General features: G+C 47.5%; 1 protein-coding gene across 2 annotated transcripts in view; it reads left to right on the forward strand.

Annotated features, from left to right (window-relative positions):
• The window catches only part of NPSR1 (neuropeptide S receptor 1), an 814,072-nt gene that overhangs the window by 768,237 nt on the left and 27,982 nt on the right, over positions 1 to 17,853 (forward strand). The window contains exons 8-9 of one of the 2 annotated variants that reach the window (XM_073549961.1): positions 12,814 to 12,994; positions 13,139 to 13,234. In XM_073549961.1, coding sequence (XP_073406062.1) covers positions 12,814 to 12,994; positions 13,139 to 13,145 — 188 coding nt within the window. In that variant the 3' untranslated portion in view covers positions 13,146 to 13,234. Of the gene's footprint in view, positions 1 to 12,813; positions 12,995 to 13,138; positions 13,235 to 17,853 lie in introns of those variants that run through there. The other variant, XM_073549960.1, reaches the window with a different exon arrangement.

Raw genomic sequence — 17,853 nt, forward strand, 5'->3', positions numbered from 1 at the left:
GCCGGGCAGAGAGCCGGATCGGGGGCGGAGCTACCCCCGGCCGTGCGCGCGCTGAAAATGCGCTAATGTGAAACCAGCCTTAGGTAATATAAAATAAGCTCTTGGTGGGTATACTCTGATCATGCAACATACGAGGGAGATAATATATAGAAACAGGATGGATATATCCGGCAGGACAGCATGTAACATAAGAGGACTAAAGGCAGCAATAGCTACAGAAATCAAGCACTAAGCTGGAAATCATGTCCAGATTATATGTACAGCCAGGAAAATGACCTGGAGACACAGGATGTTTATACCCAGCATGATCCGTATACAGCAGAGTGAAGAGTGATATCATGTATACAGACCTGTGGTACAGGTTAAGTATACAGCACAGGAATAGCGCCTTTACCCATATACCACATAAAGTGAGTAACCTGGTTACACTGGATCTGCACACCCAGCCTCACAGTATGTAACAGAGATGAGGTCACATACAGATCATCAGACTCCATAACTGGGAAGGGGGGTAATCAGCACACAGCAGGGCCAGTATACAGTGCACTGACATGAAGTGCAGCCGTTCATCATCATACATATACCATCCCCCGACTGCTCCTCTCTCACTCTCACCAGTGCCTCTAATACATGTGACTGCCCAGCTCCACCATAGTAATGGCAGACACTGTTTGTGTCCCTGCCCTATCCTATCATACATAAACCCAGAACTCATGAAGACTCTGTATAATACAGCAGTAATGTGGTATATCAGAAATGTCTGCAGGGAGGTCACACAAAAGCTGCCTCTGCAATAAGTGAGGGAACATGGCAGCTAAATGAATTTCTGAGGTAATCTTGATCCCAGATAAGATGTAGGAGCTGATACTACACTAGTACACAATACACAATTCTGAGGTGAATGCAGAGTAGTATATCAAACATGTCTGCAGGGAGGTCACACAGAAGTTGTCTCACAGTCTGTGAGGAAATGTAGCATGCACATGAGGGACATGGCAGCTACATGAATTGCTGAGGTAATATTGATCCCATACATAATGTAGGAGCTGATACTCCACTAGTACACACTACACAATTCTGAGGTGAATGCAGAGTAGTATATCAAACATGTCTGCAGGGAGGTCACACAGAAGTTGTCTCACAGTCTGTGAGGAAATGTAGCATGCACATGAGGGACATGGCAGCTACATGAATTGCTGAGGTAATATTGATCCCATACATAATGTAGGAGCTGATACTCCACTAGTACATGGTGTCTGAGGTGAATGTGCTCCTATCATCTGTAATGTGAGGTGATAACCCCAGTATTATACTCCCTGAAACTGCAGACATGCTTCCTCCTGTTCATCCTGTATAAGAAAGAGGGAGAGAGACAGATTTCCTGTTCTATATAAGCCCCACCCTCCTCACAGTAACCCCCCAGGCACAGACATACTGGGCTTCTTACTCTGAAAGCAACATCACTCATGCTTAAAATCTACACCACTATACCAAAAAGCTGCAGGAGTAAAGGTCCACCCATCCCCAAGTCATGTCCTCCTCCGCCTATGGCTCCAGTGGTTTCTGGAAGTCCACACTCATGTTCATCATCTGTTCATGGAATTATAGGGGGTTTTCATGTTATTGCCCTCAATTCCCCAAAAAAAATTCAGCAAATTCTGTGTTAGGTGTCGAGTTCCAACCACTACAGAGGGGGAATCTCGAACCATGTCCCCTGTAGTCCCCCATTCTCTTCCAGCCACAGTGGAGCCTGCTCAGCAGAGATGTCGGTCCCATCATCTGGCTCAAGCAGATACTGTGCATTTGGTTACAGCTGCCATTCCAGGCTCAACCTTTGTAACCAGCATTGATCAGTGGCGAGCAGATGTTCCAGGGACTAAGTCCTGCTTTTCTTCTACTGAGCATGCCCACAGGACGACCTCGCATTGGAGGTCTGGGATCACATGCTCAGGTCCTGTAGCATTTCTGATTGACCCCTAGGAAGGTCCCGGAAACTGGCAACTATAAAAGGTTAGCATGGCCGCCCGGCCATGCGCTAGTATAAATCTTTAATCGTGTATGTGTGGATGTATGTTTGATATCTGGTGAAAACTCCTAAAGAATCCCTTCCTAGTGTTGTTGCATGTTTTGGGTGTTTGAGCTAACTAGCGCCAGACTGTACCATCCAGCACTAGCATGAATATACTGCGTCAAACCAGCAGCGACCGCCAGTGCGTAACCGTACGCACTTAGTGCGGTAAATGCTTAGCTAGGTGTGTCCTAACAACCGGTCAGTGTAGGGTGGGAATTCCCACTTGGACTCAGCATCTGACTGAGGGCATCCTCTGATGTGGGTTCAAAAGCCACCGAGGGTCAGAGCAAGTCCAATCACCAGTATAGTGGGGGTGAATCATAGGGATCCCACCAGCATCTACCAGCTGCACCCTGTAACTGCTAACAGGGCACAGCGTTCATTTAGCAACTCTGTGAAGCAACAGAGTTCGTTTCCATTCACACTGGGTGAGGTTAACCCACGTGTGAGCAAGCGTTCATCCACCATCTTGTTCCAACATTACTCAGCAGCAGGTTCCATCTCTGCATGGTGGACCCCGGGCTGCAAACGCACCTCATATCTCCTGTTATATTATTTGGTGTGTTCCGCAGGACCTAACATTCTGTACTCCCAAATACAAATGTCCCCTTCTTTCTGAGCCCCAGTGTGCCTAATTCACATTTAGAGTCCACATGTTTGGCATTTCTGTACCGATGACAGCCCACTTAATTTACAGGTGCATGAGCTTGGCACAATGTATGGGCACTACAATGTACTGGTCACTATAATGGCAGTTTGCAATTTTCACAACAAATTCCTGCTAACCTTCTGAATAGAGATGAGCGACTTTGCCTTTTTTTAGGGTCAAGTCGGGTTTCATGAAACTTGACTTTCTCAAAAGTCGAGTCGAATGAAATCGGCCGACTATTGTGAAAAGTCGAAGGTCCAACTGAAACACGAAACCCAATGCAAGTCAATGGGGAAGCAAAGTCGGCCGGGAGTGGAGGACAGTAAACACACCTACATGCCAGATCACTTTTTTAAAGAGCGCAATATCTCACTCTCTCTCCCTCTCCCCGGACGCTGCACATGTCATCTCGTTGCCCACAGTGTACGTCCTTGCTCAGTGGCTGAAAAAAGTCACGTGCAAGCATTCTTGGAAATCCGACTTTGGCGCTCGTTTTGCCAACCACATGGCCGACTTCATGCTGTGGTCGGGTTTTGGTCGGCGAAACCTGACTTTGCCATAAGTCGGTGACTTATGAATCTGCCCAACCTGTTTTGCTCAACTCTACTTCTGAAAATAAAAAACTTGGGGCTAAAATAACAGCTTTGTGAGAAAAATGTGATTTTTTTTATATTCACTGCTCTACATTATAAACTTTTTTGAAGCAGGTGGAGGTTCAAGGTGCTTACCACACATCTAGATAAATTCCTAGAAGAGTCTAGCTTCCAAAATGGTGTAACTTGTGGGGGTTTTCCACTGTTTAGGCACATCATGGGCTCTCGAAACAAGACATGACACTGGCTAACCATTCCATAAAAGTCTGCATTCCAAATCGTCACTCCTTTTTTTCTGAGTCCTGCACCTAAACAGTATTTTACCCCCACATATGGGGTATCTGCATACTCAGGAGAAATTACACAGCAAATTGTATGGTGTAATTTCTCCTGTTACCCTTTTGCTCACCACACATCTAGATAAGTTCCCTGAGGGGTCTAGTTTCCATAATGGGGTCACTTGTGGAGGATTTCCACTACAAATTGTATGGTACAATTTCTCCTGTTACCCTTATGAAAATGCAAACTTTGGGGCTAAAATAACATTTTTTGTGAAGAAAATGTGATTTTATTAGTTTCACGGCTCAACGTTATAAACTTCTGGAAGCAACTAAAGGTTCAGGGTGTTTACCACGCATCTAATACATTCCTTGAGGGGTCTAGTTTCCAAAATAGTGTCACTTGTGGGAAGTTTCCACTATTTAGGCACATCAGAGGCTCTCTAATTGCGACATGGCGTCCGCTAATTATTCCAGCAAATTGCTCATTAAAAAAGTCCTTCCATGTGCTTAAACAGTAGTTTTCTCCCACCTATGAGGCATCGGCATGCTCAGGAGAAATTGCACAACAATTTTTTTGTGTCACTTTTTCTTGTTACACTTGTGAAAATAAAAATTTGGGGGTCTAAAGTAACATTTTTGTGACAAAACGTTAAATGTTTAATTTTTCCTTTCAGATTCCAAAAATTCCTGTGAAGCACATGAAGGGTTAATAAACTTCTTGAGTGTGGGTTTCAGCACCTTGAGGGGTGCAGTTTTTAAAATGGTGTCACGTTTGTGTATTTTCTGTCATATAGGCCCCTAAAAGTCACTTCAAATGTGATGTGGTCCCTAAAAAAATGGTTTTGCAAACTTTGCTGACAATTTGCTGATCAACTTTTAAGACTTAAAACTTCCTAACAAAAAATACGTTTAAAATATTGTGCTGATGTAAAGTAGACATGTGGGAAATGTTATTTATCAGCTATTTTGTGTGATATAACTCTCTGATTTTTTGCATTAGAAATCAGCATATTTACCAACCTTTTAAAATTGATCACTTGTAGACTACAGTATTTCAAATTCTGCCAGCAAGTACCACATTGAAAATAGGTCTTTTTTAAACACAACGAATTGCCTAAGTTGCTTACTTATATATATATATATATATTGTGGTGTAATGACCACTGTGTCCACAAGGGGGCGCTGTGTGGATGTCCCAAGAGTGTGAGTGGTTGAAGAGCCATTATGTATCTCAAGGTGGGTGACCTTGAGATAGACATATGTATGTTTATGAATGCTATTGTAAAGTATATATGTCTGTGTGAAGGACCTGTGGTGAGGTCATAGTCATGTGACCCGGTGGGCGTGGCTATGGACCATATAATGTGGCCAGGTTAGGTCACATGGAGTGAATGCTGGGACCTGATTGGTCCAGTTTGGAAGGTCCCGTGAGAAGGATCTCCTCACTAACAGCAGCCTGTGGAGCGGCTATGTGTGTAATGGCGGCCAGTATCTGAGAGTCCCTGAGGAGTGAGTGGACTTCTGCGGCCTGGAGAAACAGCCATATGGGAACCCTGACGTGGGTGAGATAACCCTGGGGCTAAATAGCCTGTATAATGGACGCTCTCCTGTAATGCTGTGTATATTGCTGCTGGAGGTTTATGAAGGATGAATAAACCTCATAGACTATGATTTATTGGAAAATCCTGTGCCGGAGGTGTTTTTCGATCGCTGCAAGCGAGAACCCCTTACTTACATGACAGCGCTACCTCACATATGGTGGAGAATGCAGGCAATATTGTAGCCTTGTTGCTAGGGGCAACGGAAAAGGACTGCAGATTCGGTTGCTGGGGGCAACGCTGAGCCAGGAGGGCTGACGGTCTTAAAGCCATGTGATGTGCTGACAGGAGTCAGTGGCAAAGACTTATAGGGTACCTCTGCGGTAGAGAGGTCCGAGAACCGGCGCGGCCAGCAGGTGCCGGTCGGGAAAGAAGGAGAAAAAAAAAAAAAAAAGTGTTTTACTGACCTGGGTCAGTGGTAAAGACTGTGTTCCTGGAGGGTTCAGTGAGCAAGGTCCTGGAGGGTCAGTGTTGGGAAGAGCCCTGAAGCACGTGCTATGACCTTGGACCTGGTGAGGCGTGTGTTGGGCAGTCTCAGGTGGAGACGGATGTCCTGAAGAGCACCCGCTGAGCCCCTGGACCTGGTGAGGCCGGTGTGTTGGGAGACCCTGGGAGGAGGGCTGCTCCCTGAATAGCACCCGGTGCGCTCTGTGTGGTGGACGGTCTCAGGCGGAGACGGTACGTCCTGAGTGGCACACAAACAGGACACGTGAGAGACTGTGCATGTGTTTTTTTTTTCCTTTTCCTCGTTTTCTCTGCAAAAACCTGAAAGTGCTTGCTGTGGCTCAGTGGGGTCACGAAGGTCTCGCAGCACAGGGACCTGGTGTTTTCTTTAAGGGATCTGCCCTGGGAGCATTGGTAGCAGATGCTGTCTGTCTACACCATCCTGCTGCAGCTTTATGGCATGTGACTAAGCGGATACAGTAGTTGTGGCTTTACACAACTATTAAGGGTGAGTACCCTGTATTATTGCTGCATAACCCATTATACCTGCACTGGTAAGGCCCTATGGGTGCACTTTTGTGGCTTTTTTATCTTTGAGGGTGACAAGCGGCTTCCAGTAACCCGGCGGGGTTACGAAGGTGACAAGCGGCTTCCGGTGGATCGGCGGGTCCACGAAGATGGCGCAGCAGGGGCTGCAGTGACACCAGCCACTGTGTATGTGTGTGAACAGCAGCCGGAGGTGCCGGTGATCAGTGACAGCAGGAGCTGTGGTGGTGCCAACAAAGACTTGTGTGGTATCGTTAAAAGACAAACTGTACTGTGTGAACTGTGGCATAAGAAGTTCTGCAGAACGGATATGGGGAAATCCCAAAAGGGGGCGGTGACCCAAAAGGGAGTGATAACCAAAAAAGGGGTGGAGTCCCAAAAGGGGGCGGTGACACAAATTGGAGTGGTAACCCAAAAAGGGGTGGAGTCACAAAAGGGGGCGGTGACCCAAATTGGAGTGGTAACCCAAAAAGGGGTGGGGTCCCAAAAGGGGGCGGTGACCCAAATTGGAGTGGCAACCCAAAGTGGGGTGGTGGTCCAGAAAGTGGCCAAGTGTGAAGAAGTGACAGCACTGGGTGACTCAGTAGGTATGTCTGGAGTACCGCAGTGTATGTGCAGGTCTTTTTCAGAATGTGGAATATCCTTTCCAGGTAGTAATGATGGGCCACAGATGTGTACAGTGATGCTGCACCGGGAAGGAGCCTTTGGTCGGCTGGACTCAGAGAGTCAGGTGACTCTGACAGGAACGCCTCTCGTTTTCTCTCTGACCGAGAAAAACGTCAGGGTTCGCTGTAAACACGGGGTCACGGTGAACTACGCAGTAGACACAGTAGTGTTTGAGGGGACCAAAGGTGGTGAGTGCCAAGGTAGAGGGATACCACGGGACTTAGTCTATGCCTGGGAGAGGGGCCGGGACTTTCTTTTGTTTGATGACATTTGGTCGGATGATGGAGATGCTTCGACTGTGGGGCCAGCGGACACTGAGACAGTGAAGGCTCCTGACATGGACAGGTCAGAGGTAGAACTGACCAGAGGAAGAAGTACATCTGCCCAACTGACGGACCTGATGTCTCGTGATAAGACAGATGGTGGGCTGGGAGATGAGACTACTGGACTAGACACATTGGTGCTGGACGGTAACTGGAGGGTTCACTCAACTGGTGTGACTGACCCAGTGGTACCCTTTGATGATATAATTAAAGAGGTAGTGGTGAGACACGTGCTGGCCAAAAGAGAACAAGATCATGAGATACAGCTGATAAAGGAGACTGTAACAGAACATGTCGAACGGGAAAGAGTCCTAAGGCAAGCAGCTGAGCACAGAGTGGATGAGCTGGAGAAGGAAGTCTCTGAGCTCAGAGGTCACCTGTCAGCGTGTAAAACCATGAACAAGACCCTGTTGGAAGATATGGAGGTGCTCAGAGAGGCCCAAGAGAAGCATCAACAGGAGATTCTCAGGAGAGAGGATGAGCGTCGCTACCTGGCAGAGGAGAAAGATAAAGTTCTGCAAGAACTCAGTGGAGTAGTAAAAGGTCTTCTGCAGGAGAAGTGGAGGGGCGAAGATGTACAGCGGCCTTGCCCGACTGATAGCAAGGCAGAACTGCCAAAGCCCATCTTGGAAAAGGGTCCTGAAGACTGTAAATTTCAGGAAGATGGTGAGCCAAGAGCTGCACAAGACAGTCATCCGGTCATGACAGATATCTTGAGGGAAGTGTCCGTGGGGAACCCAGAGCCATCTGTCCAGGATGAGAGCAACTCCACGACCTTCAAGGTTGTAATTGATGTACCAGAAGACATGCAAGAAGCCTGTGCTGAGGAAGGTGTGCATGAGGCTTTCAAAGAGGCGGTCAAAGCGTGTAAGGTGCACTGGGCACCTGAGACTCGGCAGTTGGTGATAGTATCAGCTAGGGAAAACACATCAAACCGAGTAGCTGTCCTGAAAGAGATGCATTTGCAGTGTCTACGTGTCAAACAATTGGTTAGGCGGAGTAATATGAAGGCTGCTCGACGCCTAGAGATAGCAAGAGAGGCTATGGATCGGTTGGGTTTGAGGAAAGATGTGGTTCCGGTACCCAAAGCTCTGATTGGGAGAATCATTGGAAGGTCCGGGAAGGTGATGCAGGACCTTGTGAATGTCTCCGGTGTGGTGAGGGTGAGGATCCCTCCTGATGACGAAGACCAGGTGTCTGGTGAAGTGGGAAGGATTCCCATGATGGTGGTTGGCTCCATGGAAAGCCTGAGGAACTTTCAATTGCTCTTGGAGTATAGAGTGGGGTACCTGCAAGAGATTGAACAGTTGAAGCTGGACCGCCAGCGGATTAATAAAGAAGTGCGGAATACCAGGTGGCGGCCGCCTTCATACCAAGATGTAAGGACCCCAGGGGTACCGCCAAGAAGTGACATGGCAGATGGCCGAAGAATGTCAGCGAGTGGCAATTTGACAGACCGTACGAGGTTGAAGGGCTGTAGTTCCTGTGAGACGTTGACTGAGTCAGACTCGTGCCAGACAGCAGGATCGACTAAGACTTATGACCGCACCAACCGAGAGAGACGGTCAATGAGAGAAAGATCAGGTGACAAGGGGCACTGTAACAGTGTGGTGACTAAACAGTGTCTGATGATGCAGACAGACCATGACTGGAGGGTCAAAGACAATGACCGGTATTATGACCGCTGGGGGCGGGGGAGGCCTAATGTAGAGATGAGGCCGTATGACAAATGGAGACAGTTCTCTCGACCTGTGGGGCAAGGTGCAATACGTGCCCGGTCTCGAGACCTTGGTGTGATGTTGTGTGTTCAAGCCCACAAGTTTGAACATAGGGGGGAGGTATGTGGTGTAATGACCACTGTGTCCACGAGGGGGCGCTGTGTGGATGTCCCAAGAGTGTGAGTGGTTGAAGAGCCATTATGTATCTCAAGGTGGGTGACCTTGAGATAGACATATGTATGTTTATGAATGCTATTGTAAAGTATATATGTCTGTGTGAAGGACCTGTGGTGAGGTCATAGTCATGTGACCCGGTGGGCGTGGCTATGGACCATATAATGTGGCCAGGTTAGGTCACATGGAGTGAATGCTGGGACCTGATTGGTCCAGTTTGGAAGGTCCCGTGAGGAGAAGGATCTCCTCACTAACAGCAGCCTGTGGAGCGGCTATGTGTGTAATGGCGGCCAGTATCTGAGAGTCCCTGAGGAGTGAGTGGACTTCTGCGGCCTGGAGAAACAGCCATATGGGAACCCTGACGTGGGTGAGATAACCCTGGAGCTAAATAGCCTGTATAATGGACGCTCTCCTGTAATGCTGTGTATATTGCTGCTGGAGGTTTATGAAGGATGAATAAACCTCATAGACTATGATTTATTGGAAAATCCTGTGCCGGAGGTGTTTTTCGATCGCTGCAAGCGAGAACCCCTTACTTACATGACAGCGCTACCTCACAATATATATATATATATATATATATATATATATATATAGGTACAATAAGCAAAATTACTTTAAATGCAATATATATAAAAATATTAATCATACACTTTAGGCTTGATTCATTATGCGACGGGGTCAGCTTACGCTGAGTCGATTTCTTTAGAGTGGACCCTTTGGGTCGTGGCACCCACCCACGTAGGGCAAGCTGACCTTGTGAGGAACCACCCCCTATACAGGGAGTGTCAGGGGCAAGACCAAGAGGGTGAGCCACCATGACTGATAGAACCAGATGGTCGGCTCAAGTAGACACTAGGTATGAGTGTCTGACGACAAAGGACGTGCAGGAAACAAGACAAGACAATATGTGAATTCAAGGTATCTTCATTAAGGCAAATTCAGGATAACATTAAGTGCAAAATGTGATAACAGGTAAACACAGGAAGGTGCATGCGTGGCACGCCAAGGTCCATGGCATGGTACGTGCCAGAAGGTAAGCCCGGTTACCGGCAAGGACACGATGGCATCGGACTCTCGACAGCTGACAAGGATCAGGGCATCAGGCTGCGGACACCAGCTCCGGACATCAGGCCGCAGTCTTCATGCTTACGACCTCTGGCAGTGATGGCAAGTTCCGGGAAACCAGCAGACAAACCAGGGTACAGGCAAGGAGACACGACAGATCTCCAGACATGGTGCGTGTTAGGGAACACGCCGAGGTCCAAGGCAAGATTCCTGGCAGGGTGTGTGCTAGGGGCACACCAGGGTCCAGGGCAAGGTGCGTGTGTAAGGGACACGCCAGGTTCAACGTGCAAAGTACGGTGCGTGTGTAGGGGACACGCCAGGGTTCAAAGTTCAAGGCAAGGTCCTGCGCGTGCCAAGGGACACGCCAGGGTCAGGGTACAAGGCGAAGTCCTGCGCGTGCCGAGGGACACGCGAGGTACAAGGTTCAAGGCAGAGTCCTGCGCATGCAGAGGGGCACGCCAGGGTCAAGGCTCAAGGCAGAGTCCTGCGCGTGCAGAGGGGCATGCCAGGGTCAGGGTTCAAGGCAGAGTCCTGCGTGTGCAGAGGGGCACGCCAGGGTATAGGCTAGGACCTGTGCATGCTAGAGGGCATGACAGGGTACATGGCAAGACCTGCGCATACTTTTACAGAAGCACGAAGAGGTATGCCACGAGGCAGGCGAGGGCCTGCGCGTGCTAATAGAGGAACATGCAAACACAGTGCAGTGACAGCGTGGTTGCAAGGAAGCACAGAGAGCATGGCTGGGGGCACTGGCTAGCTGGTCGGGCTGCAGCACAGACAGGTGGGCAAGACTCCAGCGAACCCAGCTGGGGCATAACAGGCGACACAGCTGTCACTGACCGACGAGCACGGCTGAGGCACCAGCAGGCGGGCATGGCTAAGGTGGGAACGGCTGAGGCACAGACAGGAGGCTAGGAAGGCCAGGTGCATGCAAAGGGCACACGAAGAAACAAGGCAAGGCAAGAAACAAGGCAAAGCTAGACTAGGTACGGAACAAGGAATGTAGGAAGAAGCACAGAGCGGGATCAGAGAGAGAAAAGGGCTAGCAGCGGAGCGTAGGCCGAAGCCCAGAGCCGGGTCAAGGGAGAACCTTGAGACTAGCCATGAAATGTGCTAGATAGCACGATAGGACAGAGTAAGGAAAACCAGGCAGAGACAGAGAACGTGGAAGTACTCCAAGGCTCAGAATAGCAAAAGCCAGACATGGCGAAACAGGCAAGCCAGAGAACAGAGGAAGGACTACAAGTCAAAGAATAGCTAAGGCGAGACATAGCAAAACAGGCTAAGGCAGAGAACACAGGAAGGACTACAAGCCTAAGAATAACCAGGACAAACATGGCACAAAAGACAAACACAAAACAAGGCACTGGACAAGAGTACAAGCACAGAGCGTGTGCAGAGACGCACTACAGGGCAGAGTGCAGGGGAACAGAATACAGAGAGCGACCGAGCAGACCAAGCAGCCATGCAGGGAAGCAACATGATGCTCAGGCCCCAACCATAGGAAGGGGAGGTCTGATATAGGGCATTAGCACCTGCACCTCCGGGTCAGGACCAGGGAGGAACTTCCAGTTCAGTTCCTCCAGGATCATAGAGAGCGTTGCTAGATCAGACTGGGCTGGGCCATAGAGAAGGTCACATGATCAGGGGATCCACTAACACTGAGAGGTAAGCTGGGTCAGGCAGTGCTGGAACCTAGGAAAGGTCACATGATCAGGGGCTCCAGGAATACATAGAGGATTGCAGAATCAGAGCAGAGACGATGGTTACCTAGCAACGGCGTGCAGCCATGAGGTAAGGCGCGCATGCACACTGCTCCAGGCATCTTGCAGCCCAACAGTCACGAGGTGCGTGTGCACACTGCTTCCAGGGATCTTGCAGCATGAGACATAAGGGGCATGAGAATTCAGTGCACGTGCACACTGCTCCAGGGGTCATGCGGCACAACAGACATGGCGGGCATGACAAGCATAACTGACATGGCGGGCATGACACATTAAAGCTTTCAATCCATAATTCTGTAGTAAAAGCTTTGAAAAGTCGCAAAATTTAGGCTCAACTTGTAGTCGCAAGTTTCTCCTAGCTCTGATGAAATGGATGGAGCCTAGGTGGGACAAGGACACAGTGATAGTGTGACACCACAACTCATCTAATTCATAACGAGCTGTGGCTTTCCCTACTCCAGAAATCTTACTCCAGTATCCGACTGAAGTAAGACTTCTGGTGGGAAGCTTGGAAGTGCACACCACTTGTTAAACTCTCCAGATTCATGAAGGGGCGCATTCACCTTTTCAGAAGCGTCTTACTCCGGCATGCTCCCTCATCAGTCTTGATGAATTGGGCCCTTTTTCTTCATGTTTCTCAAAGTATTTCAAGCTGGCTCTATACATTAAAGTTTACCAAGCCCTTCAGTCTGAGTTATAAGTCTATGGGAGCAGTCAAAAAAACCCTCTATGGGGCCAGTCAAATGTCAGTAAAATATTTGGTACTATTGAAGAATGTTGGAATTTTGTCTTTTTTTTAACATGACGCCTTATTCATCCAAACACCGATCTAATGTTTATGTCAGACGATAAAAATGTAGTTTCTTAATCTTTGATTGGAGAACTACACATGATAAATACCAATATTATAATTTTGCACCAATGGAATTTGCTTAATACATTGTCTTTTGTTCCACAGCATTTGTATTATGTTGGAGCCCATACTTTCTTTTTGACATTTTGGACAATTATGAACTATTACCGATGACCAAAGAACGCATCTATGCATCAGTGATCATTCAGAATTTGCCAGTTTTAAACAGTGCAGTCAACCCGATCATTTACTGCATGTTCAGCAACAAACATTGCCGGCTATCCAGGTAATTATAAAAAAAACTGATGCCAGTATACAATGTCTAAATAATATAGTGGCCAATAAATATCGATTACATTTATAATTCTCACAACTTGAATGCTGGAGTATATTAAAAATGTTTATATGTTGCCCCTTCTCTATGTCATAGATATTAGCAGAATCCAGTGGTTGGAAAGCCCCTTAACCACTTACTGACATCCGCCGTACATGTATGGTGCAAGTCGGTAGCAGGAGTATGAAGTGGGCTCAAAAAGTGGGTCAGCCCCATACCTGGCAAGTAATGGCTTATGTTACAGACAGAAACTGCCTCTAACAACTGCGTCATTAATGCTGAGGCGAGCTTCCAGGGCTGCTGAGCGCAGATGGAAAAGATCCCACTCCAACGAGCACTTCATCGCATTCAAACAGTCCCTCACTACTTTCAAGACCACACTCGCCACAGCTAAACAAACCTACTTCTCATCTCTCATATCCTCCCTGTCTCACAACCCTAAACAGTTATTCAACACCTTCAATTCTCTCCTCCGCCCCCCAGCACCTCCTCCCTCCCCACTCACCTCAGCTGAAGACTTTGCCTCATTCTTCAAGCAGAAGATTGATAACATCAGAGAAAGTTTTGGTCAACAACCCCCAGAACCCTTCCTCCCGACTTCCCAGCCCTCCACCTTCAAAACCAACTTCTCCACCATTACAGAAGATCGACTCTCCACTCTACTCTCAAGATCACATCTCACCACCTGTGCACTCGACCCGATCCCATCCCACTTCATACCAAACCTCACCACAGTCTTCATCCCAACCCTAACCCATCTCTTCAACCTATCACTAACAACTGGTGTTTTCCCCTCAAGCTTTAAACATGCCTCCATCACACCTATCCTCAAAAAGCCCTCTCTTGACCCATCCTCTGTATCTAGCTATCGCCCTATATCACTTCTCCCCTACGCCTCCAAGCTACTGGAACAACACGTCTACCTTGAACTGTCCTCCCATCTGTCTTCTTGCTCCCTCTTTGACCGCTTACAATCTGGCTTCCGGTCACACCACTCCACTGAAACTGCCCTTACTAAGGTCACCAATGACCTCTTAACCGCCAAGAGCAAGCGACACTACTCTGTCCTCCTCCTCCTGGACCTGTCGGCTGCCTTTGACACAGTGGACCATTCCCTATTATTACAGACCCTCTCATCCCTCGGCATCACAGACTTGGCCCTATCCTGGATCTCATCATACCTAACAGACCGGACATTCAGCATCTCCCACTCACACACCACCTCCTCACCTCGCCCCCTATCTGTCGGAGTCCCACAAGGTTCAGTCCTTGGGCCCCTGCTGTTCTCTATTTACACCTTTGGCCTGGGACAGCTCATAGAATCTCATGGCTTTCAGTATCATCTCTACGCTGATGACACACAGATCTACATCTCTGGACCAGATATCACCTCCCTACTAACCAGAATCCCACAATGTCTGTCCACTATTTCATCCTTCTTCTCCGCTAGATTTCTGAAACTCAACATGGACAAAACAGAATTCATCATCTTTCCCCCATCTCATGTGACCCCCCCTACGAACCTATCAATTACAGTAAATGACTGCCCACTCTCCCCAGTCCCACAAGCTCGCTGCCTAGGAGTAATCCTTGACGCTAATCTCTCCTTCAAACCACATATCCAAGCCCTTTCCACTTCCTGCCGACTTCAACTCAAAAATATTTCACGAATCCGTTCATTCCTCACCCAAGAATCTGCAAAAACCCTAGTCCATGCCCTCATCATCTCTCGCCTTGACTACTGCAACCTCCTGCTCTGTGGCCTCCCCTCAAACACTCTCGCACCCCTCCAATCTATTCTAAACTCTGCTGCCCGACTAATCCACCTGTCCCCCCGCTATTCCCCAGCTTCTCCTCTCTGTCAATCCCTTCACTGGCTCCCAATTGCCCAGAGACTCCATTACAAAACCCTAACCATGACATACAAAGCCATCCACAACCTGTCTCCTCCATACATCTGTGACCTCGTCTCCCGGTACTTTCCTGCACGCAACCTCCGATCCTCACAAGATCTCCTTCTCTACTCCCCTCTTATCTCCTCTTCCCACAATCGCATACAAGATTTCTCTCGCGCATCACCCCTACTCTGGAACTCTCTACCACAACATATCAGACTCTCACCTACCATCGAAACCTTCAAAAAGAGCCTGAAGACCCACCTCTTCCGACAAGCCTACAACCTGCAGTAACCACCGATCGACCAAACCGCTGCACGACCAGCTCTACCCTCGCCTACTGTATTATCACCCATCCCTTGTAGATTGTGAGCCCTCGCGGGCAGGGTCCTCTCTCCTCCTGTACCAGTTATGATTTGTATTGCTTAAGATTATTGTACTTGTTTTTATGTATACCCCTCCTTACTTGTAAAGTGCCATGGAATAAATGGCGCTATAACAATAAATAAATAATAATAAATAATAATAATAATAATAATATTGGCATTAAATGTGCACTGGTATTAAGAAGTATCATTTTATAGGCCTATTGGCGTGCCCATGACATGATTATGGGTTGCCGAATGGTTGCCATGACAGCCAGGGGTCTGTTGAAGACCTCCGTGCTTATCATTATGGAGCTTCCTTGAAACCCAGCCTGTGGGTGGGCTTCAAAGAAGAGTGTGATGTTTACTATATGCAGCAATATTGTGGCATTCCTGTAAATACCACAAGTGTTCAGTTGATCACATATTCAAATCCCCTATAGTGATAAATAAAGATAAGCAAACCTTTCAACGACCTCCTTGAATGTACCCGAACGTACCGGAACCGCATTATATTCAATGAGAGGCAAACCCAAATGCATAGACAAAACCTTAAGGGGTTACAAAAAGCTTCTCAGACAGCTAAAATTAGGGGCAGACACCAGGAAAAGAGACAACAATTGACACACAGTAGAAATTTAAAAATAATACAGCAGCAGTTGTCCTTGGGCCATGCATGAGGCATCAGGCCCTGGCCCAGCATTTACAGCTTGGAATTGAAGCTTTAATGAGGACCTGGTGGTTGACGGAGCAATGTAAGCCTTCTTAGCTGAGAGACCTCACACCTCATGCAACACCTTCAATTTTTTTTTATTCCAGCCACACTCTGATGGCACAAACATTAATTTCATAAAGTAATATAGTAGAAAATTTAAGGAAAGTAACACAGGCAGTTGACTGAAAGCAAGTGCAGGCCTGCCTGTCTGGAAAACTTACACTGCAAACCCTCCAGATGGAGACCCAACTTGGAATCTCAACATTAAAAAAAATTATCACACAGCGAAAAAGTGGCATCAATTTCCACAGAGTAGAAACAGTATAATAAGCCTTTGACACACCTTCCCCCACAGGCAACCCATTAAATGGAGACCCAATTTGGAGTCTCCACATCTCAAAAAATAATTGTCACACACCACTAAATTGGCATCAATCTCCACAGAGCAGAAATATTATAATAGGCCTCTGATACACCTTCCACTATAGGCAACCCAACAGATGGAGTCCACATCAGCAGCAATAGCAACAGCAGGCACAGAAGACAACATAAAGATGCCACAGACTGCAATAATGCAAGATCAATACATTACACCATCGCCTAGTCTGCCCAATCTGCAACTGGGATGCAAAAGTCATTGGAGACTTGTTCATTTTAATGAAAGTTAAGTGGTCTACACTTAGAGGAGTCAGATGGATGCGCTTATCTGTGAGGACACCACCATCAACGCTGAAGACATGTTCTCTCAGAACACTGGCTACTGGGCATGAAAAAACCTTCAAGGTGTGACAGGAGAGCTCAGGCCACTCTTCCATTTTTGAAGACCAAAATGTAAAAGGGTCCAAACTCCACCTAATGGCATTGATATTGAGCTCCAGATACTCTTGAACCACCCTTTCCAGTTGTTCACAATGTGACAGACTTGTACTCTGTTTTGCTGGTGCATGGGCTGGTCTAAAAAATGTGTAAAACAACACACAGAAATTGTTTATGCCACTTACACTGTTGCTGCTAATGTTTTGGCAAGGAAGCCTTGTCATTCATGGGGTTGGACGTCTACAACTGGAATGCACACTGTGTGCCTCACTGATGTCTTGAGAAAAACACTTTTAAGATTGGCTACAAGCTTATTTCAATACTCCAACATGCACACATCCGCTTCCAGGGGGAAGCATCTGGCTAAAGTTACTCTTGTTCTGTGGATATAACAGAGTGGCAACCGAGAAGTCAGCACTATTTCTTACCCTAAGAATATGGGCATCATGTTAAAGATAGCACAGCGAAAAGCCGCTCATGTGTTGGGCACTTCCATGAGGTCCAAGTCCATGTTGTGCTGGTAACACTCAAGGTTGCTTCCTCTGTAACATCCCACCAACCATGGACCACAGAGAGTGTTTCATTATCCTCTTCATCTCCTGACTGTTGCGCGTCCATCACCTTGTCCTCCTCAGTTTGTTCCTCAGATCCTGCATCTTCACTAACAGTTTGTCTGGTACCATGAGCCATGTTATCCTTCCCGCATCCTCCTCTGCTTCCACCTCTTCCTCTGGGACCACCACCTCATCACATAGACTATTCAAAGCGTGCTCCAGAATGTAGATGACTGGAATAGTGATGTTGTTGTCAAGCATTGTCTGCACTAACCATCTTAGTAGCCATTTCAAAACTATACAGAAGGTTGCAAAGGTCTTTCACATGTGCCCACTCCACAAGTGTGATTTGCACCACATTCGGATTGTGTTGTCCCAGGCTATAGAAAAGTACATACTGCACCAGAGCTAGTCGCTGCTGCCACAGCTGTTTCAACATATGCAGAGTGGAATTCTACCATGTCGG

This window comes from Dendrobates tinctorius, unplaced genomic scaffold (genome assembly GCF_039654945.1).
Source record: "Dendrobates tinctorius isolate UK_male_01 unplaced genomic scaffold, ASM3965494v1 ptg000162l, whole genome shotgun sequence".
NCBI lineage: Eukaryota > Metazoa > Chordata > Amphibia > Anura > Dendrobatidae > Dendrobates > Dendrobates tinctorius.